The following is a 25,747-nucleotide window of genomic DNA, read 5'->3' as shown; positions in this document are numbered from 1 at the left end:
TTTCAAAATTAACCTCAACTGCTTAAATACAATAAGCGTCATTTGTCGAAATGTCATTTTGCAAGGGTGCCACGCACCAAAGTGTCAAGATTGACATTATTTCAAGGTCATCTCCGAAACGGCGCCAGTTAGAGCAAAATGGACGTCAGATTTGTGTTCCCCAGGTTAAATTTAGTTAAAAAAAGTCACTTTGATTTAGGAAAATCCAAAATGGTCGCTGTTAGTATAGTAGCCCAAAAAATCCCTAAGTTAGATTAAAATTCCGTGCACTGTTCCAGAAAATCGTCCATAACTCGCTTGTTTGAAACACCCTGTATAAAACCACCGTATAACAAAGCTAATGAATGGAGCTATGACGTGACGTTGAGTGGGCACGGCTAAGTTGCCCCGTTTAGCCTCTAGAAGGCGTCAAAGTTGATTCTCGTTTTTTGCAGTTTTTGCTCAATATCTCAGGAACGTTTCAGGTTAGAGGTCTGAAGTTTTTACCACAAAGACACCCATGGTGAGATGCAACTTTTACCTTCTATACACTTTTTTGGTACCATGCACCGTTTGACCTTGAAAAATTAAAAACTAGAATTTTCAAGAAATTTGAAGTGAAAATTTTTTATTTTCAAAATTAACCTCAACCGACTAAATACCTTCAAGTTAATAGTACAAAAATGTAAAAACACTAATTGTTTCTGAATTTTCAGATTTTCCAATTTTTCTGGAAAATTACCGAAAATTGTCCATCCCTGCTAGTAACTATAGATTTTCACAGAAGAAGGCAACCAACCGTACACGTTCGTGTACGGTTGGTTGCCTATTATATTTAATGTATAAAAAGAAAGGGCTGGTAGGTAAATGACAGTTTATTAAGAAAACTACTCAGTATACTAAAAATATGGAAATTACTGGCAATATGGTTACTGTAACAACTATAACATTGGCATGGTTATACAAAATTTTAAAAGTTAAGACGTTTAAGGTACTGCCTGTAGCTGTATACAGTGAGAATCATGTAGGACATCAACACTGAAACAAACAAGAAGCACGCCACTGAAACACCCATTAGCAACAAAATGCACAATCTTATCGATAATTCAATTGTATAGAGTTTACCAAGGAGGGCACATGACGAATTAAATCTTATAAACGGTTATTACCAATCAATCGATTAATAATAAATAGTGCCACGTCCCTTTAATGCAGCTTTTTTGTTGGCGCTTTCCTCTTTTATTATTCATCTGGGAACAAATTAAAGGGACGCAACCCTAAAGTGGCATAACCTACAATTTGTAATTGATTCACGACTTACGGGTAACTAGAACACTGCTGAAAATATGTCCAACAATATAACCTCCGTTATTTTCGCCAGTGTGATGGATTACGGCCACCAAACTGCCCACAATGTAGACGAAAAGACAAATCGGATTGAACAGCAGCCAGGGGGTGAACAAAGCTGGTTGGTTCTGCAAATCATGACAAATCCAGGAGGGTTTGTTGATCGTTGTTTTTGGTGCTTGACAGCTAGAAACTTACCGCAGCAGCCCCAAATACAATCATAATGGAAAAAATGCACTGTAGGGCACTAGTTACAGCAAACAATATTAGCAAAGCCTTTAAAACTACAAAAATTATTAAATTAAATACAAAAACAGAAAAACAGTAGAAACCTTCTAATTTTGGTATGACAGACTCGTCGTTCAACTCGATCAATTCATGGGGATGAACGGCATAGGCGGCGCTTAGAATGAGACTCATAAAGGCGAAAATACTCTGCAGTACGCCTATGATGACCGTACCGTGTTTCAATTGAAAACCGCAACAATTTGAGATTTCTGGGGCCGCCATTTTCCCCTAATAAAATCACTCACAAAGCACGTATGAAATGTTAAGAAATGACGTACCATCGGTACCAGCACGACGGTACCGTTACGCAACCGGTTAAGGTTGGCCGAGTTTTGTGCACAAAAGTTGTTTCGTAGACCAACCTTATTCATGTTTGATTTCTCTTTTTTTTTCACACCGTAAGTCTGGGATTAACCCACACAGTTTGCTATAATAATGATTCAGCCTGTATAACCGCTTATTAAACAATAATATTGTTTTGCTGATTGAAATTAAACAAAAGACAGACGTGTTTCACAAACCAGTTTTTACTTTTTACAGTGTAAATACGGCTTAACGCGGGTTCTAATAAATATACCACAATAAAGTGGTCAGAAGAGAGAGGACATTATATAAATCACTAATCTAGAGACAAAGATGGAGAGACATTTTTGACAGACTGTCACAAATTTTTGTTTTTGTCGTTTTCTCCAGAGATCCATTTTTGGAAATTTACCGGAAAATCACTTAATGCGTAAATGAAAATTTTCCTTGATAGGGAAAACAATTTTCAAGGGCTGCAAATTGGTATATTGAACCACCCTGTAACTGTCAAAATAACAGAGTTATGGACTGTCACAGTAAAAACTGTCAAAATCAAACTCGGTTATTCGACGTTTTAGGTAAAAACGCTATACAGGGTGGTCAAAAGAGAATACAGGGTGTCCCACATTTGAGCAACAAACCAAACTCGATTTTTGGAATCTACGTCTAATTCTAGGCCTTCTCGATGTAAAATGTTTGTATCGATATTCAATTGTTTTTGCTCTAACAGCCTACTTTGACCAACCTCGTCGAAAGCAGAAATTCCCAATTTGAGCGAAATTTTGGTGCACTTTTCCAGAAAATCGTCCATAATCGCTTATTTGAAACACCCTGTATAAACACAACGTATAACAAAAGAAAGCTAATAAACGGGGCTATCACGTGACGTCGAGCGGGCACGGCTAAGTTGCCCCGTTTAGCCGCTAGAAGACGTCAAAGTTGACTCTCGTTTTTTGCAGTTTTTGCTCAATATCTCAGGAACGTTTCAGGTTAGAGGTCTAAAATTTTTACCACAAATGCACCTCGATGGGATACAACTTTTACCGTCTATACACTTTTTTGGTTCCATGCACCGTTTGAACTTGAAAAATTAAAAACTAGAATTGTCAAGAATTTTCAAGGGTGGATCCCTTCTGATTTTTTTCAGAAAATTTTTTATTTTTAAAATTAACCTCAACTGCTTAAATACCTTCAGGTTAATAGTACAAAAGTGACGTAAAGTGTCATTTGTCAAAATGTCATTTTCCAAAGGTGCCACGCCCTAAAGTATCAAAATTGACATCATTTCAAGGTCATCTCTGAAATAGTGCCAGTTAGAGCAAAATGGAGGTCAAATTTGTGTTCCCCAGGTTCAAATTAGTTAAAAAAAATCACTTTGATTAAGGAAAATCCAAAATGGTCGCCGTTAGTATAGTAGGCCCAAAAAAATCCCTAATTTAGATAAAAATTCCGTGCACTTTTCCAGAAAATCGTCCATAACTCACTTATTTGAAACATCCTGTATAAAACCACGGTATAACAAAAGAAAGCTAATGAACGGGGCTATCACATGATGTTGAGCGGGCTCGGCTAAGTTGCCCCGTTTAGCCGCTAGAGGGCGTCAAACTTGACCCTCGTTTTTTGCTCAATATCTCAGGAACGTTTCAGGTTAAAGGTCTAAAGTTTTTACCACAAATGCACCCGCGATGGAATGCAACTTTTACCTTCTATACACTTTTTTGGTACCATGCACCGTTTGACCTTGAGAAATTAAAAATTAAAATTGTCAAGAAATGTCCAGTGAAAATATTTTATTTCCAAAATTAACCTCAACTGACTAAACACCGTCAAGTTAATCATACAAAAATGTAAAAAACTAATTATTTTTGAATTTTTAGATTTTCCAGCAACGTGGTTTTCTCTTCACGCCATTTAAAATTTTCACCTTCTGCTAACACTTAATATACACAATTTTTACAGCCCTTCAGTACTTATCGTGGATGTACTCCTGGTTCACGTGACTATCACCATTAAACACGGTACTGATGGCACTTTTTCCGCCATTTTGTTGCGGTTCCACTTTCTGCACGTTGACAGTGTCGCCCGACTTGAAGTACAAATAAACTCCCACCGTAACACCTGCACAAAGATTTCATTGCCTCACACTGTATATATCGACTGTTTGGATTAATAATAAATGCGGTTCATTCATATTTCAGCCTGACCTGGTACATATTAATATAGGGTGAGTCAACCTACCTGCAATCGATCCCAACAAAATCAAATACTTGACAACTCCCACGATTTTCTTCATCATAAACAAGCTTTTTAGTGGTTTGGTGTAGGTGTTATTCAATTCAACCCCCTGGAGGAGAGAGAACTAACTATAATGCAATATGTCAATGCTCAGGACAATGATGGAGTGAGTTTAAACTAGTCAACCTTATTGACATTTTGACAGATATAAAAGTTCATCTCTATTCTTGTCAGAAGCATTGATTTCCTAATTATTCTCTCTCTCTTAACTGACCTCCTCAATCCAGAATAGTGGTAACACTGTGGGGGTAATATTCTTGAACATGTCGATTTTCTGGTTCGGTTCCAGGGGCATATTGAATTGCAGTCTCTTTTTCGCATAAACCGGACTTCCTGTTAACTGTAAGGTTCTTACATTAACCAAACAAAATTCAGACAGAATCAAGCTGAAAACTCACCGATTCGAATAGGATTTTAATTGCGTGCTTCTGCTCGTCTGGGTGCAGTCCTCTCACTCCTTTCAGGTAACTCACGTGACAGTCGTAGAAATGGGGTGCTGAGGCGTAAAGGGGCACCCCAGCGCACTTGAACAGGTCCATAAGACCTGCATTAAGTTCGATGGTGATAGTTGCACAAAGTATTGTCGGAGAGGGGTTACCTTTTCTCAAGCAAGTGTCCGGTGTGGTGCAGAAACACTTTTCGTCCCGGTTCCTGGACGGATCACCCAAATCGGCAGAAAAGTGTTTAACGGGAATCCCATCGTACTTTTCGTGGTTCTTGTACTTTGCCACTAGCGACCTTTGATTGGAAAAGTTTGACGTTTAAATTTTTTTTGAAATCCACTCTATCCATGAAATTTTGACAGTTCCCGGAAACAGCGTTTAGAGTGACTTTTGACATTCAAAAACAGACATCACCTGCATATATCCGGTGAGAAAGTGGCTAAACCAGCTTCCTTCTTAAGCATTGGAGGAAAAATAGTACCATCGGTACCCTCAATGGCGTCACACTTAGAGTCGTTCCAAACCTCCAAACGCAGTTTCCCGTCGTAAGTGACAATTTTGCCCACGTGATGGAAATCCCTAGTGCCTCTATAGGCTCGAATTCTTTTTCCTGGAGTAGCATTTTTCTACGCACAAAATGGTTTGTTTGTCACTTCAGCGTTAAATGTGACTTGACAGTTGATCAAAGTATGACTTACGGGCCCCATCAATGAAAATGCAAGGTCGTCATCGTTGATATGAACTAAGGCCTCTTCACCTTTAAGCTGGGTGCAGATAGCCTTGCCAGCAAAGTCCTGAACACCGCAATGGATCACTAAACCGTCAAATAACAGATCACTGGCCTTGACAGTAACGAATAATGAACTGGGATTGGACCAAATAGAGTTGATAGCCTTCCCCACTAGACTGAGAGCGCCCGGTTTTTGACGCGCCACAGTGTTTACCATTCCCTGGATGTCAAAGAAAAGTCTCTGTAGGACGCCATTTTGAACCTCACAATTTTCTTAGCATGCTAGATGCTTTTTAACAATTAAATTTGACAGAAACACAGCAATGACATTTGGTGACAACCAAAAAGTCAAAGATTTTAGCTGCTAGAATGGCCACAGTGGAATTGAAGGTTTCAAATATGTTCTCTCATTTTTGATATTAGTGACAGATATCACGTGGTTTTAAAAGATAATTTAGCTAGACAGTCACGTGACCTTTGTCAAAAAATCATAACTGTCATAAATCTTAGAAATACGTCTTATATCAAATACTGCAAGAAAACGTTTTTAAACCCTAATTTTTGCAATTTTTTAGCACAGTTTGACAGTTTTGACGTTAGTGACATTTGTCACGTGATTGTAGAACACTTTTTAGCTGGACGGTCACGTGACATTTGTCAAAATAACTGTCATAAATCTTAGAAACACGTTTTATATCAAATACTACAAAGAAACCTTTTTAAATCCTGATTTTTGCAGCTTTAGAGCGTGGTTTGACAGTTTTGACGTTAGTGACAGTTGTCACGTGATTTCAGAACACTATTTAGATAGACGGTCACGTGACAATTGTCAGAATAACTGTTAAATCTCAAAAAATCATCTTGTTTCGAAAACTGTGTTAAAATTTGCAAATTCAGTGGTAGTGGTGGTGGAAGAACTTCAAAAACGGTAGACCTGGCAACATTGCCTACATTTTCAGTTACACTCACGCATTCCGTCTCACTCAACTTACTATAAACGAAAGAGAGATAGGGCACGTGGACTTTACAAACGTCACAGATATAGGGTGTACCAAATAAGTAGGGTTTTCACTGACGCTTTTTAAGCATTAAAAATTGGTTTGGTAGGCGACCCCATTGGGTACATGCAAGTTATTTTATAGGAAAATATTGCTTGTAAGGTGTAGTGACAGTTATTGGTCACGTGAGCACTTTCCATCTTTGTCTTAGAGCATACCAGAATCATTGGATGCGGTACGGTCACTTCGGTGTCAAAACTAGCGCATCCCCGCTCCAAAACTGGTAGAAACGTGTCCACCGCGTTGTAGCTGATCGTATCATCACCTTCAATGTCCACCACGTCAATTTTCGTTTTCCATTCCCTTTGGTGTGTGTGTGATTACTTTCTGGTTGGTGATTGGTCAAAAACTTACTGGTAACAAAACGGTCCTAGTTCCTGTAAGAGTGGCACGCCTCCAAGCAGGACTTCTTCGGGATTCTGGATGGAGAAAACAAACACTTTAAAGGAGAGCGGAAAGGGCACTTTGAGGAACATTTCCCTGATGTCCTGGCCGGGTTTTAAATTCACCATCTGTTTTTGAAACAACATCCTGTGTAATTTAATGTAAATGACAATGCAACGAGTTTCGCATCAAGAATTGCAAATTCCTGTTATTAACTCATGTTACCTACTTACCCCTTTAATTTTTCCTTTTATCATTTTTGGAAACATAATAAATCCCACTAAAATGATAAAAACAAAGGCACAAGCCGAGACTATGACCAATTTGGCTGGGAAACGCATTTTGGTGTGATTTTTCCGATTTTTCACCAAAATATTTGACACTTTAACCACTCTGTGCACTAGTTTCAAACGGGGAAACAGGGCAAATAACACTTTTTTCCAATAAAACCCCTTCGTAGGCATTCAGTTTAGTGTCCACTAGGAGACATGGAACTGGACTGAGTCCTCCAAGTTTACTTGTTGAACCTGTGGAAGATGGAGGAGGAGAGGGGAGAGAAAATGTTTGTCCATTATTGTCGATAATTTTTACCAGTGGCGTAGTTTAAAAAAAGTTTCAATTCCAGTTTGCTTTACAGGGTCAACAAAGGCTGGAAGCTGCTTTTTCCAAACCAATTTTGTGATCCTGATTGCTGTACACGTGTAGCATCCCTTCCACAAACCAACTTTTCACTAACCAGCACTATTAGAGGCAATTTACTAGCAAAAAGTTGCAAAGTTCAGCTAATCATTAATAATGTAACGTTCAGTTGTTAAAGATACACACAAAACGTTTATTAAGCCAACGATAATGCAAATTAAGCCTAATAGATGGTGCTACCAAGTCATTTACGGTTTGTCTTCAAAAAAATTGAAAAAGACAGTTAAAATTGGGTGTAATACATAATTGAAACACTCTCTTGGCCTTAATCTGTCTAGTAGTGGTTTTTATTGCTAAATTGTTAGAGTTAACACAAAAAACTGTAGCAACAAAGAAATTGTCATATTAACTAAAACACGGCGTGTCCCGTCTAGTTGTGTGCCATTTCATTGATTCGGTTAGATGCGCGTGAGTAACCAACCTAACTTTACGTTGTGTGTCTCGAAAGATGTGATTTTATGGTGAAAGAACTTTAACGCCCTCTAGCGGCGAAACGGTGTTATCAATCAACTCAAGTTGGCATATTTTTGGAAAGCTTGAAATCTGCTCTATCTTTTGTTTTCTATGACATTTTGACGTAACTTGTCAAATAAGGGAGTAATTTAGGGTCAAAACAACGTGTGTCGAAAAATATGTGATTTTATGGTGAAAGAATTTTAACGCCCTCCAGCGTCCAAACAGTGTCACCACTCAACTCATGTGGGGATATTTTTTGAAAGCTTGAAATCTGCTCTATCTTTTGTTTTCTATGGCATTTTGACGTAACTTGTCAAATAAGGGAGTAATTTAGGGTTAAAGCAGTGGGTGTTTCAAAATATGTGATTTTATGGTGAAGGAACATTGACGTCCTCTAGTGGCCAAACGGTGTAATCAATCAATTCATGTGGGCATATTTTTGGAAAGCTTGAAATCTGCTCTATCTTTTGTTTTCTATGGCATTTTGACGTAACTTGTCAAATAAGGGAGTCATTTATGGTCAAAGCAAAGTGTGTCTCGAAAGATGTGATTTTATGGTGAAAGAATTTTAACGCCCTCTAGCGTCCAAACAGTGTCACCAATCAACTCATGGGGGCATATTTTTGGAAAGCTTGAAATCTGCTCTATTTTTTGTTTTCTATGACATTTTGACGTAACTTGTGAAATAAGGGAGTAATTTAGGGTCAAAACAACGTGTGTCGAAAAATATGTGATTTTATGGTGAAAGAATTTTAACGCCCTCTAGCGTCCAAACAGTGTCACCTCTCAACTCATGTGGGGATATTTTTGGAAAGCTTGAAACCTGCTCTATCTTTTGTTTTCTATGACATTTTGACGTAACTTGTCAAATAAGGGAGTAATTTAGGGTCAAAACAACGTGTGTCGAAAAATATGTGATTTTATGGTGAAAGAATTTTAACGCCCTCTAGCGTCCAAACAGTGTCACCAATCAACTCATGTGGGGATATTTTTAGAAAGCTTGAATTCTGCTCTATCTTTTGTTTACTATGACATTTTGACGTAACTTGTCAAATAAGGGAGTAATTTAGGGTCAAAACAACGTGTGTCGAAAAATATGTGATTTTATGGTGAAAGAATTTTAACGCCCTCTAGCGTCCAAACAGTGTCACCAATCAACTCATGGGGGCATATTTTTGGAAAGCTTGAAATCTGCTCTATCTTTTGTTTTCTATGACATTTTGACGTAACTTGTCAAATAAGGGAGTAATTTAGGGTCAAAACAACGTGTGTCGAAAAATATGCGATTTTATGGTGAAAGAATTTTAACGCCCTCTAGCGTCCAAGCAGTATCACCAATCAACTCATGTGGGCATATTTTTGGAAAGCTTGTAATCTGCTCTATCTTTTGTTTTCTATGACATTTTGACGTAACTTGTCAAATAAGGGAGTAATTTAGGGTTAAAGCAGTGGGTGTTTTGCAAAAAAAAAAAATTTTTGCAAAAATTGCAATTTTGGCTAATTTTTATTTTGCTCTAGGAGGGTTCCCATGCACAGCAAAGGGCATATTTATACCAAAATACCTTAAATTAGGTACAATAAGTACAAAAAAAACTTGCTTTTCAAAAAAGGGTCTTTTTTTACTACTTTTAAACATGAATATCTCGGTAAAATTAAGAGCTAGAGAGGCCAGTTTCGGCTCATTTTGTAGCATTTTTTCCTCTTTCTAATGACGTTTTAGTGAAATTTATAATTTACACTAATGTAAGACTTACAGTTTATTTCACACTAGTTAAGTTTAGGTTCACTTAAACCGTTGTTATTTTTAGTCAACGGTGTAATGGAAAGGGATTTAGTGTTTTTCCAGTACTGATAAAATCCAGCCCCGCATACACTTAATCCAGTGGCAATAGTGACGTAAATCGTGACGTCGGCAAAGAGTAGGAGCATGAAAACTGTTTGGATTTTTTTCAGGAAATACCCCTCCAACTCCATGCCCTGAAAAGGGTTAGAATTAAAAGGTTTCCGAGAGGATGATGCGAGAAAATCACTTCTTCAAGCCAAAAAATTGGGAATAATGCTGCAGGTAATTTGGAGAACAGTTCTAACTTGTTGGTTTGTTGCAGCTCCAAGTTGAATTGCATTCGTTTGGCTGCTTTCAGTGGTGTTCCAGTCATCTTTAAAAGTTCCTTATATAGAATGAGCCACCCTGTATATTATAAATATACAAACCGTCTCAAAAAAGACTACAATTCGATGCTTTTCGTGGTCGGGTTTTAAACCGTCCACTAGTTTCAAGTAGTTTGGGTCAGTGTCCAGGAAGTGGGGTAAAGTGGCGTACAAAGGCACTCCCATACACTTAGTAAGGTCGAAAACTCCCTTTTTCAGACAGGAAGCGTTGGGACAGTAGCACTTTTCCTCCGGGTCACTACTTTGATCCCCCAGGTTGGTTTCAAACACTCCGACCGGGATTTTCTTCACCACAGTCTCGTTCACCAGCTTCATTTTGATGTTCCTGCACCGTCGGTTGTAGAAATAAAGTTTTGGTTTGGTCGAAAGTTGAAAATTCTTGACAATTCTAGTTTTTGATTTTTCAAGGTCAAACGGTGCATGGTACCAAAAAAGTGTATAGAAGGTAAAAGTTGCATCCCACAAAAGGTGCATTTGTGGTAAAAACTTCAGCCCTGTAACCCAAAACGTTCCTGAGATATTAAGCAAAAACTGCAAAAACCTAGAGTCAATTTTGACGCCCTCTAGGGGCTAAACGGGGCAACTTAGCCGTGCCCGCTTAAAGTCACGTGATAGTCCCATTCATTAGCTTTCTTTTGTTTAACGGTGGTTTTATACAGGGTGTTTCAAATAAGCGAGTTATGGACGATTTTCTGGACAAGTGACAAACCTGCATAAATCAGTGCTAAACGACTTCAATCCGCTTTCAGGCTGAATTAGGGGTGGAAAAATCCAACTGTCCGTTCCATCGTATCGATTACACTGATCACCAGCCCAAATCCCAATCGATTTTCTACCGTTAACCTCCAAAAGGCGTCCCAAGTCTTGAAAATGCTTTATACCTCTTAAAACCTTTAGACTACCGGTTCTTGTAGCGTTTCTCTGGAAAACTACAGTTAAACCCACCCAAACCCAGATAACCCCCTCATACAGGCCCTAACAACGAGAACAACAGCAAATTCGGTTGTCCTGGAGTGGGTTTCAGTCCGGGGACTTGTCCCTTCATTTGTCCGCACACGGCGGTGGACGCAAACTCTTTGCTGGTACAATTCAGCACCACCCCATCGAAAAGTATGTCTTTCACTCTGCCAGTGAGGAAAATCGTTTTTGGATCGTTGAAAATGAACGGAATCGCCTTGCTCACCACCTTCAGTAACATGGGGGAGTCTCTCAGGAGAAGGTTCACCATTCCCTAGTTTGCGATTGGTCACAAAGAGCAGCTTTTTGCACCAATTAACTTACCACAATCACCGGGTGGATTATTGTGACGTAATCGTTGTCAGAAAGGGGCGTGGACTTGTTAGGGTTGAATTTAAACAAATCGTAGGGGGTGTAAGTCAGGCTGTCCTCGGTGTCGTTGTCTATGACGTCAACTCTTTCCTTGTACTCGCTGTATATCAGAAAATTATGCATGATAGAGACAGTCAGATACAAAATCGCGTCTAAAACCCACTTGGAGTGAGAAAACTGCTGATTTAAGCACATTTTTGAAATCCTCATTAAATTTCCTATCTGCTAAGCTGGAAAAACACTACAAAATTTGGTACATTCAGGGAGAAAAGCGGTGTCAAAATTTGAACTGACAGAACCACAGTTTGTAGAGACAGTCAGATACAAAATCGCGTCTAAAACCCACTTGGAGTGAGAAAGCTGCTGATTTAAGCACATTTTTGGAATCCTCATTAAATTTCCTATCCGATAAGCTGGAAAAACACTACAAAATTTGGTACAGTCATGGAGAAAAGCGGTGTCAAAATTTGAACTGTCAAAAACACAGTATTTGTAATTTACCAGTCATTTTCTGGTAATTTACCGGTAAAATTTTGATTTTTTTTTTTGTGATAAAGTAAAATATTTACTTAAAAAAAAAATGAAGTGACGTATGTACCAAAACGGATGCCCTTTGATAAAGTGGTCACTTGACTAACTGCTGAATGACGTCACGTCCGTTTTGGTTATCTTTGTCTGTAGCATTGACTGTTGCATTGTTCTCTCTTCTTATCATGTGTCTGCTTTTTTCGTAGACAGTCCATTAATATACAGGGTGTCTCAAATTACTCAATACTTACTCGTACCAGTACGGACCCACTTCGTTCAATATAGGTTTGGCGCCATTTTGAATCTCCTCCGGATTGGTGACGTTGAAAAAGTAAATTTTGAAGTTTAGCGGAAACGGTATCTTTAAATAGATACCTCTCACCTCGTTACGGTATCTCAACGCTGTTTGCTAAAAAAAATAGAGACAACAGAGATAATAAACAATTGACTACACTTGATGATTACGTCTTTAACGCCAAATCGGACCAAAACGTCAAACAGCCAAACTTTGAACAAAACTCCACCAAAAGCGAGGGCGCCACCTGCCCAAGCAATATTCTTCGGATGCGGCATTTTGTATACACTTCAAGGCTGTTTAGTAACAGGAAAGGTTAATGTCAATCGCTGGCGAATGCATTATTAATGCGGAAAATTGGTAATGTCGTTAAGGAAATGCTTGATGAGTCTCGGAACTTGCAAGTTACCCCCCCACTGCACGTTCATCAAATCGAATTAATGATGCTGCTTATTGTCTATCATTAAGTTTGTACAGCGGTAATTTAGTAGGAATTTTCGTTTGTAATAATAGGTGCTTTGTGAAGGTTACTAGATCCATGTAAATGTGTAGGTAATAAATAGTTTATGTAAAGTAAAAACGGCCCAGCCCTATTTATGCGATTGATGCGGCCCAGCTCTATGCACGTAGGAAAGCCAGACAAGCAACCCTACATACACCAAAGTGTATAAAGGGTTGCCTATAGCGTACAATTAAATATTAGCAACAAACAGATTAATTTTAATTTTACTAACTGTCTTGATCTGTGAAAATCTATAGTTACTTGCACTGTAGAATAAAATGACGTATTTTAATTAAAAACACCACAGATTTATTGATCTCTGGCAATACAAAATGGCTGCTAGAGGCTTCTAGCACGTTAAAAACAATTCATAGTAAGCTTAAGAAAGTTTCAGATGCCTCTGGCAATTCAAAATAGCTGCCAGAGCCCTCTGGCACGTTAAAAACAATTCATAGTAAGCTTAAGAAGGTTTCAGAGGCCTCTGGCAATACAAAATGGCTGCTAGAGGCTTCTGGCACGTTAAAAACAATTCATAGTAAGCTTAAGAAGGTTTCAGAGGCCTCTGGCAATACAAAATGGCTGCCAGAGGCCTCTGGCACGTTAAAAACAATTCATAGTAAGCTTAAGAAGGTTTCAGAGGCCTCTGGCAATACAAAATGGCTGCTAAAGGCTTCTGGCACGTTAAAAACAATTCATAGTAAGCAACGACCCAGCCCTATTTATGCGATTGATGCGGCCCAGCTCTATGCACGTAGGAAAGCCAGACAAGCAACCCTACATACACTAAAGTGTATAAAGGGTTGCCTATAGCGTACAATTAAATATTATCAACAAACAAATTAATTTTAATTTTACTAACTGTCTTGATCTGTGAAAATCTATAGTTACTTGCACTGTAGAATAAAATGACGTATTTTAATTAAAAACACCACAGATTTATTGAAAGTACAAAAAGTGCCGAAACTCCCTTTACGGAAACGTTACAAAATTAGTGATGTGACAACCATATTTTTGACAAAACTGGAACAGGAGCGGGTATTCCTACAGGAACAGGTCTGGCAACGCCCACTGGGTGAGGTACGGGCACACCCACTGGTACAGGTCTGTCAATTGGTACCCCAACGGGATGTGGTAGGTCAATAGCGATGGGTCGGTCAACTGGGACTGTAAAAGGCAAAAATTTGGTACCAAATCGGTGAACATTGAATTAACTTACCGCCAATCGGATGGTCGACGGGAACGGCCACTGGTCTGGACACTGGGACGCCAATGGGCGTGTCCACGCCTACGGGAACGTCAACAGGAACTGGAACTCCAACCGGTCGGTCAATTGGGACAGCAACGGGATGCGCCACTGGTACCCCCAAATTTCTGGTGATGGTGGTGTGAGTGTGGGCGTGGGAGCTCAATTCCACCGCCGGTCCTAAGTTTTAAGGTTACATGGAGCAGTTCAAAGGGAGTAAATAATTTACCAGCAACTCCAGCTGAACCAACAGCCAAACCGCTTCCTAAACTACCCAGGCCGAGGCCGCCCAAGCCTAAACCGCCCAGACCTAATCCACCGCCCAGAATGCCATGACCGGCAATGCCCAAACCGGTCAATCCGCGTTTGTCCACTTTTTTACTGGCTTTCGCCACTGGTTTTGGTTCCTCTTTCTTGTCTTTTTCAGCGGCCAAGGCCACGCCGATGATTAGACACACACAAATCTGTCAAATTGACATTTAAGAAAACATACAGGTGTGGTATAGGAAAACCGTGTAACTGACAGAGAAACGTAGATAATTGCATGCGTGGAACAAAGACAGTAAACGAAAAAAATATCAAGTAGGCCATATTTTCAGCGCGCTGTTGCCAAACGCCAAGTTATTTTGTCGACGGTATTTGAGTGGCAACAGCGCGCTGAAAATATGGCCTACTTGATATTTTTTTCGTTTACTGTCTTTGTCCCACGCATGCAATTATCTACGTTTCTCTGTCAGTTACACGGTTTTCCTATACCACACCTGTATATTGGTTACTTAAAAAAAAAACACAAAAATACGTACCCAAGTTTTCATTTCGTTTATTATTAGTTACTGTAGACACTCAAGGGTGCAACTATACCAACATGGGTTAGGTTATCTATTATAACCAGCAGCCCCCCACCTTGACCAAAGCTCGACGACCAAGAAAGAGATTTTTCCCGTTCATTTCGCGGTTTCCACGTCTTTGTTCTTTGATACCTTCACTGCCCAGATTGCATGGTATTTTAGCCCAATTTGACGATGCCCCTTTGGTCCTCTTCCAACCCTTCCTAAAGGGTTACATTACATCACAATCACAGGAAAATTCATATTTTTTAAATTTTTATTTAAATTTTCATATTAAATAGACCGATTAGGTAAATGTATGCAAAGTGACGCGGATAACTTGTCAGGGTGTTGGCTTTGGACGATTGGAACAGGTTGATACGGATTATGTGCCATTCTTTTTCTTTCCGGCTCGATTAATATGCGTTTTACTTTGTAATTAAGAAAATTAGTACTGTTTTAATAAACAAAACACATTCAGTCGGCTAAAAGATGTTTTTTGAAAGAACCATCGACGTATAAAACGATTTTTGTTTGTTCAATCGAAACGCAGGCAGATCAGAGATCAGAGATTTTCTATTTTTTTTGGAAATTTACCGGAAAATTACTTTATGCTTGAATGAAAACTTTTCTTGACAGGGAAAACAACTGTCAAACTTGTCATTGTTATTGTCAAACGTATCATGCATTCTAATGAGATAATTTAAGACATCTAAGCGCCATTTGCACCGTCGTACTTTAGCTAGGTTAAGTGTGGTTTAGAATGTGCCTTTTTTCACCTGTACTATCACAGTCTGACCCACACATGTTGGGCAACAAACCAAACATAATTTTTTATTCGATTTTTGGAATCTGCGTCAAATTCTAGGCCTACTTAATCTAAAATGTTTGTATCGATATTCAATTGTTGTCAGCCTACTTTGACCACCCTCCTCGAAAGCAGAAATTCCCAATTTGAGTGAAATTTTGGTGCACTTTTCCAGAAAATCTCCATAACTCGCTTATTTGAAACACCCTGTATAAAACCGCCGTATAAGTAAAGAAAGCTAATGAACGGGGCTATCACGTGACGTTGAGCGAGCACAGCTAAGTTGCCCCGTTTAGTCTCTAGAGGGCGTCAAATTTGACTCTTCGTTCTTTGCAGTTTTTGATCAATATCTCAGGAACGATTCAGGTTAGAGGTCTGAAGTTTTTACCATAAAATGCACTTTGATAGGATGCAACTTTTACCTTCTATACACTTTTTTGGTACCATGCACCGTTTGACCTTAAAAAATTAAAAACTAGAATTGTCAAGAATTTTCAAGGGCTGGTACCTTCCGATTTTTTCAGAATTTTTTTTTTTTCAAAATTAACCTCAACTGCTTAAATACCTTCAAGTTAATAGTACAAAAATTACGTAAAGTGTCATTTGTCAAAATGTCATTTTGCAAGGGTGCGACGCACTAAAGTGTCAAAATTGACATAATTTCAAGATCATCTCCGAAACGGTGCCAGTTAGAGCAAAATGGACGTCAGATTTGTGTTCCCCAGGTTCAAATCACTTTGATTGAAAAAAATCCAAAATGGTCGCCGTTAGTATAGTAGGCCTAAAAAATCCCTAATTTAGATTAAAATTCCGTGAATTTTTCCAGAAAATCGTCCATAACTCGCTTATTTAAACACCCTGTATAAACACACCGTATAACAAAAGAAAGCTAATGAATGGGGCTATCACGTGACGTTGAGCGAGCACGACTAAGTTGCCCCGTTTAGCCGCTAGAGGGCGTCAAATTTGACTCTTCGTTTTTTGCAATTTTTGCTCGATATCTCAGGAACGTTTTAGATTTTATTTTCAAAATTAACCTCAACACGCCTAAATACTTTCAAGTTGATGTAAAAAACTAATTGTTTTTGAATTTTCAGATTTTCCAATAATTTTCTGGAAAAATTTCCATAAATTTTATGTTCCGGAAATTTTACATCCCCGATGCAGATACAGGGTGTAATGGAAATATCCAATAAGATGGTACGAAGCTTGCTGATCACGTGAAGGTCACGTGTTTTTTACCAGACCAGCCTGATGGTATCTCGTGACCAATCGTCCCTTTACCCAAATTTGGTTTCACCACTCAAATTCTTATCAGAACTTGACTTTAGTTTCATTGTCTTATATGTGCGACGTCATAAAACGACCTTAACCGGACGTAATTATAACGGAATTCTTTGATTTTTTTGCGGAAATTGGTGACCGGTTTTCTTTCTTCGGTACCGAGGCGGTACTTGCGGTACGCCGAACAAAAGCCAGAAAATTCAACGGTATAATTTTCCAACAACGGCCAGTTTATAGCGATTTCAAGGATTTATCAAATAGGTAACAGGATCTAGTCGAGGGTATTTTTATGTTTTATAACGTGACCTGTAAATGGATATATAAGAACCCAGTACCATTTGGTAACCTACACGACTCTTTTTTTCTCTTTCTCTCTCTTGTGCTGTTTACAGCTTTATGGAAATGCGAGAAAAACTCGATTTCATTGACTTAATTATTTGTTATTAATCTGAAGCGGTGGGGTGGGCTATTTGGACATTTCAACCGTCAAACCGCCACCAATTGTCAAGAAGATTTTCGTTTCTTAAAAAAAAAACAGGTTGCATAAGCCAAAATGACTTGTTCCCAGCCTATTTAATTAAGCAACCATGAATGGAGGTGTAGTAGGGAAGGGGGCTTGGGGCACCACCTTGATTCCGTATAAATATCAATTAATAGTACAATCGGGGTACATTCGTTAAGCAAACACCTGACAGAATGAGGGCATTCCAAGTAAGTTTTCTTCGAAATTGTATTAGATTGAAGGTCTTCAATTTCTTCAATTTTAGAGCTCTTTAATTCTTGCCTTGGTGGCGTGCATTGCCGCCAAAGACGCAGTGGTAAGCAAACAGGGCAAAAGAAGTCTTCTTCTAGGGGATGCCGGTCTTGGTCTCGGTCTTAGTGGTAAGTTAAAGGAAAACTAGTTTTACAATTATTTTATTAATTGATTTTTAAAGGAATTGGAAATGTTGGTCTGATTAAAGGTGGTATTGGTGGACTTGGTCTTGCTGGAACTGGACTTGGTTCCTTAGGAACTGGTCTGATAGGCACCACCAGTGGTTTAGTCGGAATTGGTTCTTTAGGTAACTTTTACAAATTCTATTAATAATTATAACCTTCCAATTACTTCTACCATGTTCTAGAAACTTTTTAAAACTTCTAAAACATTCTAGAAACTGCTAAAAAATTTCTAAGACTTTCTAGAAATTTTCAATTGCTTCTACGATGTTTCAGAAACTACTTTAAACATTCAAAAGCTTCTGGAATGTTTCAAAGACTTCCTAGAAACTTCTACAAATTGTTAAATGCTTCAAAAATGTTTTAAGACGTTCTAGAAACTTCAAAAAGCTTTTAAAACCTTCTAGTGGCCTCTACGACGTTCCAGAAACTACTTTAGACATTCTAGAAACTTTTTTAAACTTCCAAAAGTTTCTGAAACAATTTAGAAATTGTTAAAAACTTCTCAAATGCTCCAAAAGCTTCTAAGACGTGTATAAATTGAATTGAACAATCTAGAAATTGTTAAAAACTTCCAAAAGCTTCTGGAATGTTTCATAAAGCTTCTAAGACGTTCTAGAAACGTCCATATGTTTTTACAACGTTCTGAAAATTGCTAAAACATTCAAAAGCTTCTGAAACAACTTAAAAATTGTTAGAAGCTTCCAAAAACCTCTCAAACTCTCCAAAAGCTTCTAAGACGTTCTAGAAATTGAATTGAAGCATCTAGAAGTTGTCAAAAACTTTCGAAAGCTTCTGGAATGTTTCATAAAGCTTCTAAGACGTTCTAGAAACGTCCATATGTTTTTACAACGTTCTGAAAACTGCTAAAACATTCAAAAGCTTCTGAAACAACTTAAAAATTGTTAGAAGCTTCCAAAAACTTCTCAAACTCTCCAAAAGCTTCTAAGACGTTCTAGAAATTGAATTGAAGCATCTAGAAGTTGTCAAAAACTTTCAAAAGCTTCTGGAATGTTTCATAAAGCTTCTAAGACGTTCTAGAAACTTCTATAAGTTTTTACAACGTTCTGAAAACTGCTAAAACTTCCAAAAGCTTCTAAAACAACTTAAAAATTGTTGAAACTTTCCAAAAACTTCTCAAACTCTCCAAAAGCTTCTAAGACGTTCTAGAAATTGAATTGAAGAATCTAGAAATTGTTAAAAACTTCCAAAAGCTTTTAAAACATTCTAGAAACTGCTAAAAAATTTCAAATCTTTCTTGAATATTTAAAAAGCTTCTAAGACTTTCTAGAACTTTTCAATTGCTTCTACGACGTTTCAGAAACCACTTTACACTTTAAAAAGCTTCTGGAATGTTCCGAGACGTTCTAGAAACTTCTTAAAACTTCCAAAACATTCTAGAAATGGCTAAACGCTACCAAAATGTTCTAAGACGTTCTGGAAACTTCAAAAAGCTTTTAAAACCTTCTAATTGCCTCTACGACGTTTCAGAAACTACTTTAAACTTCCAAAAGCCTTTGGAATGTTCAAAAAGCTTCCAAGACGTTCTAGAAACGTCCATATGTTTTTACAACGTTCTGAAAACTTCCAAAAGCTTCTAGACATTCTGGAAACTTTTTAAAACATCCAAAAGCTTCTGAAACCATTTAGAAATTGTTAGAAGTTTCCAAAAACTTCTCAAATGCTCCAAAAGCTTCTAAGACGTTCTAGAAATTGAATTGAAGCATCTAGAAACTGCTAAAAACTACCAAAAATGTCTACATACAGTGGTGTCGTTTGACGACACTGACGGGCTGTTAATGCAACCAACCGTACACGTTTGTGTGCGGTTGGTTGCCTATACTAATCACATTACAATATGTATCAGTCATATCAATTATTAATAATTTAAAATTAACAGGAACTGGCCTGGTCGGCACCACTGGTTTGGTGGGAGGAGTTGGTACATTGGGAGGTGTGGGAGTAGCCAGTGGCGTACGCACCGCTTCATCATCCACTTCAGTGATTAATCGAGCCGTACCAATTTCCGTACCGGTTGGAGTTCCAGTTGACGTGCCCCGTCCAGTTGGAGTACCAGTTTCAGTGCCACGTCCAGTGGCGGTACACCGACCTGTACCCATTGACGTACCCGTCCCCCATCCCGTGGCAGTGCCACGTCCCGTGCTCATCGACGTACCCAGGCCCGTTGGTGTGCCCAGACCAGTTGGTAAGTACCACTAGAGTCACGTGACATCCGCTTGTCAAACTCATTGACAGTCACGTGACCGTCACAATGTAGTTTTAAACTAACTGCGTGTAAACGAATAGCTGTGCCAATTGACCGTCCCCGAGCTGTTGGAGTTGCAATACCATCCCCTGTAGCCGTCGATGTACCAGTACCATCCCCGGTGGCCATTCCCACTCCAGTCAATGTAGGAACCATCGGCGTTTCTCTCGGACGTGTCGGAGTATCCGGTTTAGGCCTTGGAGGAGTTGGACTTGGTGGTGTTGGTCTCGGTTCCGGTGTAGGACTTGGAGCTGGCAGTCTAGGAGTTGGATCAGTTGGATTAGGCAGCTTAGGAGGAGTTGGATTAGGCAGTCTGGGCAGTGTGGGAGTGAGCAGCGGCGTGGTTGGAGTAAACGGAGTAGGTCTGAATGGAATCGGACTCGGAAGTTTAGGAGTGGGCAAAGTTGGTTTGGGTGGAGTCGGTCTTGGCGGCAAATGGAAATAATTTGAAAAGTCACTTGAAATAAATTATTTTTGTATCGGCTTGAACCAGTGTGCCTTTTTTATAGTTACCTCATCAGTTTATAGGTGAAATAAATAAATGTTTTACAATAATTCAAGTGTATTTCCCATTGCCCATATACAGAAGCTTTATGACGCTACTTCAATTAAAATTTACTGTTTAGGTATTTTAATCCACCGTAAATCCTCCGAGAACTACAGATAATCCGATTGATTTACTATACATTATTAAAACAGCTAAAAGTTAATTAATAAACGCGCTAATTACCTTTTTTTTGACAATCACCTTGTGAAAATTATTAGCTTTTCAACGTGTGCATGGGTTTCCTAACGAGATTTAAAAATTTTTTTAAGTAATTAATATTGTTTTGATGAAACAACGGATATACCAGAAGGCGAACTCTCTAACGAATAGCAAGGAAATTTCTTTGCTATCATAGAAAACCCTTCTCTATCGTAATATATGGTACTCTCTACGTTTCGATTGGCGAAGATCGGCACTCAACGTAGCTATTCGGGTTGTGCAAAATAGAAAGACCAAATGAGGTCTTGCTATGATTTTATCTCTCTTGGGGCTATGAAATTTTGTATTTGTTAATCTTTCTTTTCCGTCGTCTTCTAAAATTGAATTGTTTTGTTTTTTAACCTTTATCCCGTCAGTGTCAACATTGTGTCAATAAGGTTGGGTTGAGGACCAATTGATTGTGTTTGCACCCCCCTTTCATTGTTTTTGAGTTTTTAGTAAAAGTGTTAATGCATCTATTAGTTGTTGTTTTTAAGGTGTAAGCTGTTCATGATGGAATGGTTGTGTTATGGCTATATGAGTTCCATCAACACATCCTAAAGTCCCATCCTACTTCCTTCACAAAATGCATAACAATTGGTAGCATGTTTACAAGGAACTGAGAAATATTAATGGTCTAACAAGAAAATAAGAAACTGAAGACAGAACTACAATAAATACAACAATAATGGGAACAAAACGGACTATTTTAGAATGCAATCTTTGAAATATATGATTAATTACTGAGAAAGAAAGCAAAAAACGTAGAATTATCCAAATTATTGTCATTGATACTTGTCATTAACCCTGAATAGGAGGAGACAAGTAAAAGCCCTATTTTTTATTACTAGAAATTAGTCAATGTTTTTAGGACCGATAGCTTCCCGTTTTTTGTTGACGGTGTCAGCCGAATATGATAGAAAATAGCTTAGAGAGTACCAACAGTTAATAGAAAGAAATTTTCTTTCTTGTCTATTTCTATGCGTTTTCTATTTCCTACATCGTTACGGAGTTCGCCTCCAGGTGTCCAGAACTTTTTGTTGCTAAAAAATCATGAAATTTGACAACTACAACAAACGTGACAGTTGTCAAGCAAAGTGTTGCATTCATAGTTATTTATTCCTTCAACTGTGATATTAGCTAGCACAGTTGTTTTTTAGTAAAAAGCTTTTTCTTTAATTGTCCCGACGTGATAGAACACTAAAAATGCTCAGTGGTGTTAAAGAAAATAATAAAAAATCAAATTTATGAATGCAACACTTATGATTTCCGGTGTTGCTTGTCAACACAACCAACGCCGTCTATACTAGTGAGGCTTGTCAGAAATTCCAATATGGCCGAATAATCACAGTAATGTGATTAGTGGTGTTTGTAATTTTAGACTTAAGTCGAAAACGCGATTGACGTTAAAGGAATTTGTACCTTATTCGCACGAGTTGTACGGCTGATTACTGTGCAAAATGGCTTCTTACGTAACAATAATTAAAACCCTACAATTAATGTGTGCAAACATTTCCGCGATTGTTTATCTTTTATTTATTCTACAGTGTTATTTCACTTTCCATTAGACAATATTATTATCAGTGATGAAATCCTAATTGGATAAATTAATATTAATTCAAAGTTGAAGTAGCTACTAACCTGTTATCTTGTCGGTAGCGGACTTGGTTTTTAGTTTTGCACGACACCCGGTAGTAATCCAGCATGAATTCCACTTTCGTAGCAACAACTAAAATTTTAAATTATTCACTATATTGTAGGTACTGGAACCAGTCAAGGCTTGAAGCGATTAAAGTATTTGTGTGTGTGACTCGGTGACGTTTTTTTACTACTTAGCCCTTAAAATGACATTGAATTGAACAAGTGGAAAGTGCTAGTTTAGCTGGACACCCTGTATATACTTTTAGGGCATGGTTTGAAGTGTCATGGAAACCAAATTGGAACCTCCAGACGGGGGTTACGGCTGGGTTATCGTGTTTGCTAGTGTCCTAAACAATGTAAGTGAGGGTTCTGTTTTAAGTCCATATAAGCACTGTAAACTTGCACAGTTTCTCATGGTACCACTGATCCAGAACGTGGTACTGATCTTCAAAGACAAAATGATGGAAATTGATATGACAATCACTGAAATGTGGTTCGCATTGAACGTGCACGCATCCTTTGGCTATCTCACCCATTTACTGAACAATCTGCTGTTGAACAGGTTTGGATACCGTAAAGTAGCCCTAACTGGGGTTACTTTCGTGTTTTTCGGCCTCAGTATGAGTTCGTGGATTCACAACTATTTGGGGTTTATGCTTACGTTTGGCGTGGTTGCCGGTACAATTTGTGAGGCAGTTTTACCGGTTCCGGCTAACCAAATTAACCGACAGGTGTTGGTGTGGGCCTCAACACGTCCTCCTACACTTTGGCCATCAGGTCCTACTTTGTGCGCAACCAGGACGAGGCAATCGGACTGTCCATGACCCTGACAGCTTTAGGGCCGATTTTAATGCCCCAAATCATCAACCTGCTAATCCAAAACTACCATTCGGACGGAGTTATTCTGATCTTAGCAGGCATATTACCATTCCTTTAAGCCATTGTTTCTAGTAATTATCACAATTAATATGCAGGAATTATAGCCCACGGTTACATAGGCGCCATTTTACTTCAGCCAGTCAAAAAACACTGTAAAAAAGTTAAAATTGAGTCTGAATCGATTGGAAAAAGTCCAGATATGGTTAAACGGGAGGAAAGTCTGGAAAATGAGGCTGATTTGGAAAGTGAAGCCTTGGACGAGTTTATGCCGGAAATGTCCACCAGACAGTATCAAATGATTTGTAAGTTCATTAAATGTCAAATTGGTGAAAGGAAGAAAAAAACATTAAAAATCAAGGAGCTAGACAAAGATGGCAAATTTAAGTCTGTCAAAACGAATGTTCAGTTTTTTTGATAGGTGGTCACGTGACCACTAGGACACTTGTCTAGCTCATTGAGTTCTAATGCTGGTTTCTCTCTCCTGCATCTGAATTGTGCCGCAGATCCACCGAGAGAATTCATCACGAATCGGAGATTTCCAGGATTCCGCCGAAAAGATTCCATAATCTCCATAAGTTACGAACAGGAGCACGCGGCCATAATGGGTCTGGATTCGACTCTGGGCGGCAGTTTGTACTCGTTAGAAACTGGTTTGTGCACTAATTTGTATATTTTTCCCTCGACCATGTATTAACAACTTTTCGAATCCAAACGGGTTATGATCTAAAAATCACATGACGCCATGATTTTAACAGCACATGCAGGTCACGTGACTTTTGAATCATGGATCCGAGTATATTTCTATCCTTTTTTATTTGTATAAAACAGAGAGAAATAGACACACATTCTTTAGTTGACATCCACCATGACAGTTGGCAGAATTAACTGTCATTGCGGTGTTTTCAAACTTTCTTGGAATATACACATTACAGTTGAAATTGAAATGTTTTAACCAACTTTTATATTAATGAGCGATTAATACACTAGTTAAATGTAACTAAACCCACAGGCCCTCGAAGAGGCTCGATGGCAATGCAACCGGCCAAAGTGCTGACCAAAACGACCTGGTGGAAAAGCGAGGAAAGCATCAATCTGGAAAGTTGCTACAATATTTTCGACGAGACCGAGTCTGATAACCAAAAACGTCCAACCGAAGCAGAAAAACCGGACAACAGTAACAAGCACCATCACAGTACTGAAAATGGCGGTTTGGACGAAACGTTTCACTTTGAAGACAAGTTCCACAAGGATTTAAACATTACGGACCTGCCCTGGTATAAACGAACCCTGTACCAAATCATCGACATGTTTGGTCTGGACATTTTTATGGATTTACGTTACGTGAACATTATGATAGGTATATAATATACTGGGTGGTTTAGAAACATCTATATAAGAGCAATTTTCAGGTTTGTCAATTGTGATACTAGTCGAAATGAATTTCATAGTATTGCTGCCGTTTTTGCTATTCGAATATTCTCTAACAATTGCCGAAATTGCTACTTTTCTGTCAGTTTTGGGAATTGCGGACATTTTGTTTCGGTTTCTGGCCCCTCTCGTCGGTGATTGTGTCCAGCAACCAGCCCGAATTTTAGTGGTTTCTGTGTTGGGCTTTATTATAGCCGCTCGAACTGGTAAAAGTTTTTTTTCTTGTAAATAACTTGATTTTTAATTAATTATTTGTAGCATTGATGTACATCTCCAATTATCCGACGATTCTGATTATTGCTGTGATATTAGGTTGCTTTAAAGGACTCAGGGCCTTTTTTCAAACCTTGATTATTCCAAGTTACGTCCCTAAAGAACGACTAGCCTCCGCTTCGGCTATTCAAATTATTTCAAACAGTTTAATGTCGTTAATTGGCGGTCACTTAATTGGTAACCAATCAAGTACAAAAATTTTCTATTAATTAAAAAAAAATGAATTACTTTAAAGGAATTACAAGAACACAAACTGGTAGCTACGTCTACTGTGTCCTATTGGTGAACTGCCTACATGTCCTACCAATAGTAATGTGGTCCGCTGATATTTTGTACAAAAAAAGGCATCGGACAATTCGACAACAGGAAAAATACGTTGAAAATATCACTGGAGCGGATGAAATTTATTGAATTGTTATATAGTTTTGCCAGACTGATGTGTATTAAATGTATAGTTAGTTTAAAAAGTATTAAAACTCCTACAAAGTGTGTCCTCCAGCAGCCATATTGTTTGCCTTCATAGTAGTAAAATCGTCATTTGTCAAGCGGTCACACTCGACTACGTCCGTCTCTCTCTTTCTTAAGTAAGACAGAGAACAGACACGAGGTGTG

At 38.5% G+C, this 25,747-nt stretch overlaps 5 protein-coding genes and 2 long non-coding RNA genes across 9 annotated transcripts; 3 read left to right on the top strand and 4 right to left on the bottom strand.

Annotated features, from left to right (window-relative positions):
• Window positions 1-836: 836 nt before the first annotated feature.
• LOC145736264 (uncharacterized) lies at window positions 837-2,119 on the bottom strand. Of its 2 annotated transcripts, none has more exons than XM_081990594.1 (5): window positions 1,893-2,113; window positions 1,659-1,842; window positions 1,525-1,610; window positions 1,301-1,454; window positions 837-1,017 (listed from the first exon to the last, which is right to left on the bottom strand). In XM_081990594.1, the coding sequence occupies exons 1-5, from the start codon at window positions 1,983-1,985 to the stop codon at window positions 950-952; spliced, it is 585 nt and encodes a 194-aa protein (XP_081846720.1). In that variant the 5' UTR covers window positions 1,986-2,113; the 3' UTR covers window positions 837-949. The 2 variants fall into 2 exon arrangements, with proteins under 2 accessions (XP_081846720.1, XP_081846721.1); XM_081990595.1 differs by lacking the exon at window positions 837-1,017 and adding an exon at window positions 1,032-1,229 and having other exon boundaries at window positions 1,893-2,119.
• Window positions 2,120-3,692: 1,573 nt separating this feature from the next.
• On the bottom strand, window positions 3,693-12,692 carry LOC145736713 (uncharacterized). The gene is given in 17 exon segments (XM_081991127.1): window positions 3,693-4,035; window positions 4,156-4,261; window positions 4,427-4,552; window positions 4,611-4,950; window positions 5,070-5,281; window positions 5,354-5,605; window positions 6,602-6,746; window positions 6,798-6,955; window positions 7,061-7,286; window positions 9,751-9,959; window positions 10,013-10,138; window positions 10,194-10,476; window positions 10,861-11,117; window positions 11,119-11,382; window positions 11,433-11,580; window positions 12,260-12,417; window positions 12,474-12,692. Coding segments are annotated over 17 exon segments (3,273 nt in total). The 5' UTR covers window positions 12,582-12,692; the 3' UTR covers window positions 3,693-3,880.
• Window positions 12,693-13,718: 1,026 nt separating this feature from the next.
• Window positions 13,719-15,007, bottom strand: LOC145736263 (uncharacterized). Its single transcript, XM_081990593.1, has 4 exons — window positions 14,852-15,007; window positions 14,278-14,512; window positions 14,022-14,228; window positions 13,719-13,969 (listed from the first exon to the last, which is right to left on the bottom strand). The coding sequence occupies exons 1-4, from the start codon at window positions 14,861-14,863 to the stop codon at window positions 13,794-13,796; spliced, it is 630 nt and encodes a 209-aa protein (XP_081846719.1). The 5' UTR covers window positions 14,864-15,007; the 3' UTR covers window positions 13,719-13,793.
• Window positions 14,931-22,692, bottom strand: LOC145736265 (uncharacterized). The gene is made up of 2 exons (XR_014179858.1): window positions 22,556-22,692; window positions 14,931-15,099 (listed from the first exon to the last, which is right to left on the bottom strand). It is a non-coding gene; the product is annotated as an uncharacterized LOC145736265 (long non-coding RNA).
• On the top strand, window positions 17,549-20,658 carry LOC145736262 (uncharacterized). Of its 2 annotated transcripts, XM_081990590.1 has the most exons (5): window positions 17,558-17,678; window positions 17,735-17,849; window positions 17,903-18,028; window positions 19,804-20,109; window positions 20,211-20,658. In XM_081990590.1, the coding sequence occupies exons 1-5, from the start codon at window positions 17,664-17,666 to the stop codon at window positions 20,612-20,614; spliced, it is 966 nt and encodes a 321-aa protein (XP_081846716.1). In that variant the 5' UTR covers window positions 17,558-17,663; the 3' UTR covers window positions 20,615-20,658. The 2 variants fall into 2 exon arrangements, with proteins under 2 accessions (XP_081846718.1, XP_081846716.1); XM_081990592.1 differs by lacking the exon at window positions 17,903-18,028 and having other exon boundaries at window positions 17,549-17,678.
• Window positions 21,012-21,465, top strand: LOC145736268 (uncharacterized). Its single transcript, XR_014179861.1, has 2 exons — window positions 21,012-21,357; window positions 21,412-21,465. It is a non-coding gene; the product is annotated as an uncharacterized LOC145736268 (long non-coding RNA).
• LOC145736259 (uncharacterized) lies at window positions 22,684-25,636 on the top strand. Its single transcript, XM_081990583.1, has 9 exons — window positions 22,684-22,911; window positions 22,963-23,233; window positions 23,287-23,472; window positions 23,530-23,736; window positions 23,938-24,084; window positions 24,444-24,791; window positions 24,844-25,068; window positions 25,121-25,312; window positions 25,371-25,636. Exons 1-9 carry the CDS (start codon window positions 22,840-22,842, stop codon window positions 25,544-25,546), a joined length of 1,824 nt encoding a protein of 607 aa, XP_081846709.1. The 5' UTR covers window positions 22,684-22,839; the 3' UTR covers window positions 25,547-25,636.
• Window positions 25,637-25,747: the final 111 nt, after the last annotated feature.

The sequence above is a fragment of the Ips typographus genome, linkage group LG12, assembly GCF_016097725.1.
Source record: "Ips typographus isolate SLU linkage group LG12, UJ_Ityp_2.0, whole genome shotgun sequence".
NCBI classification, from domain to species: domain Eukaryota; kingdom Metazoa; phylum Arthropoda; class Insecta; order Coleoptera; family Curculionidae; genus Ips; species Ips typographus.
This window is presented reverse-complemented; position numbering and strand designations above follow the sequence as displayed.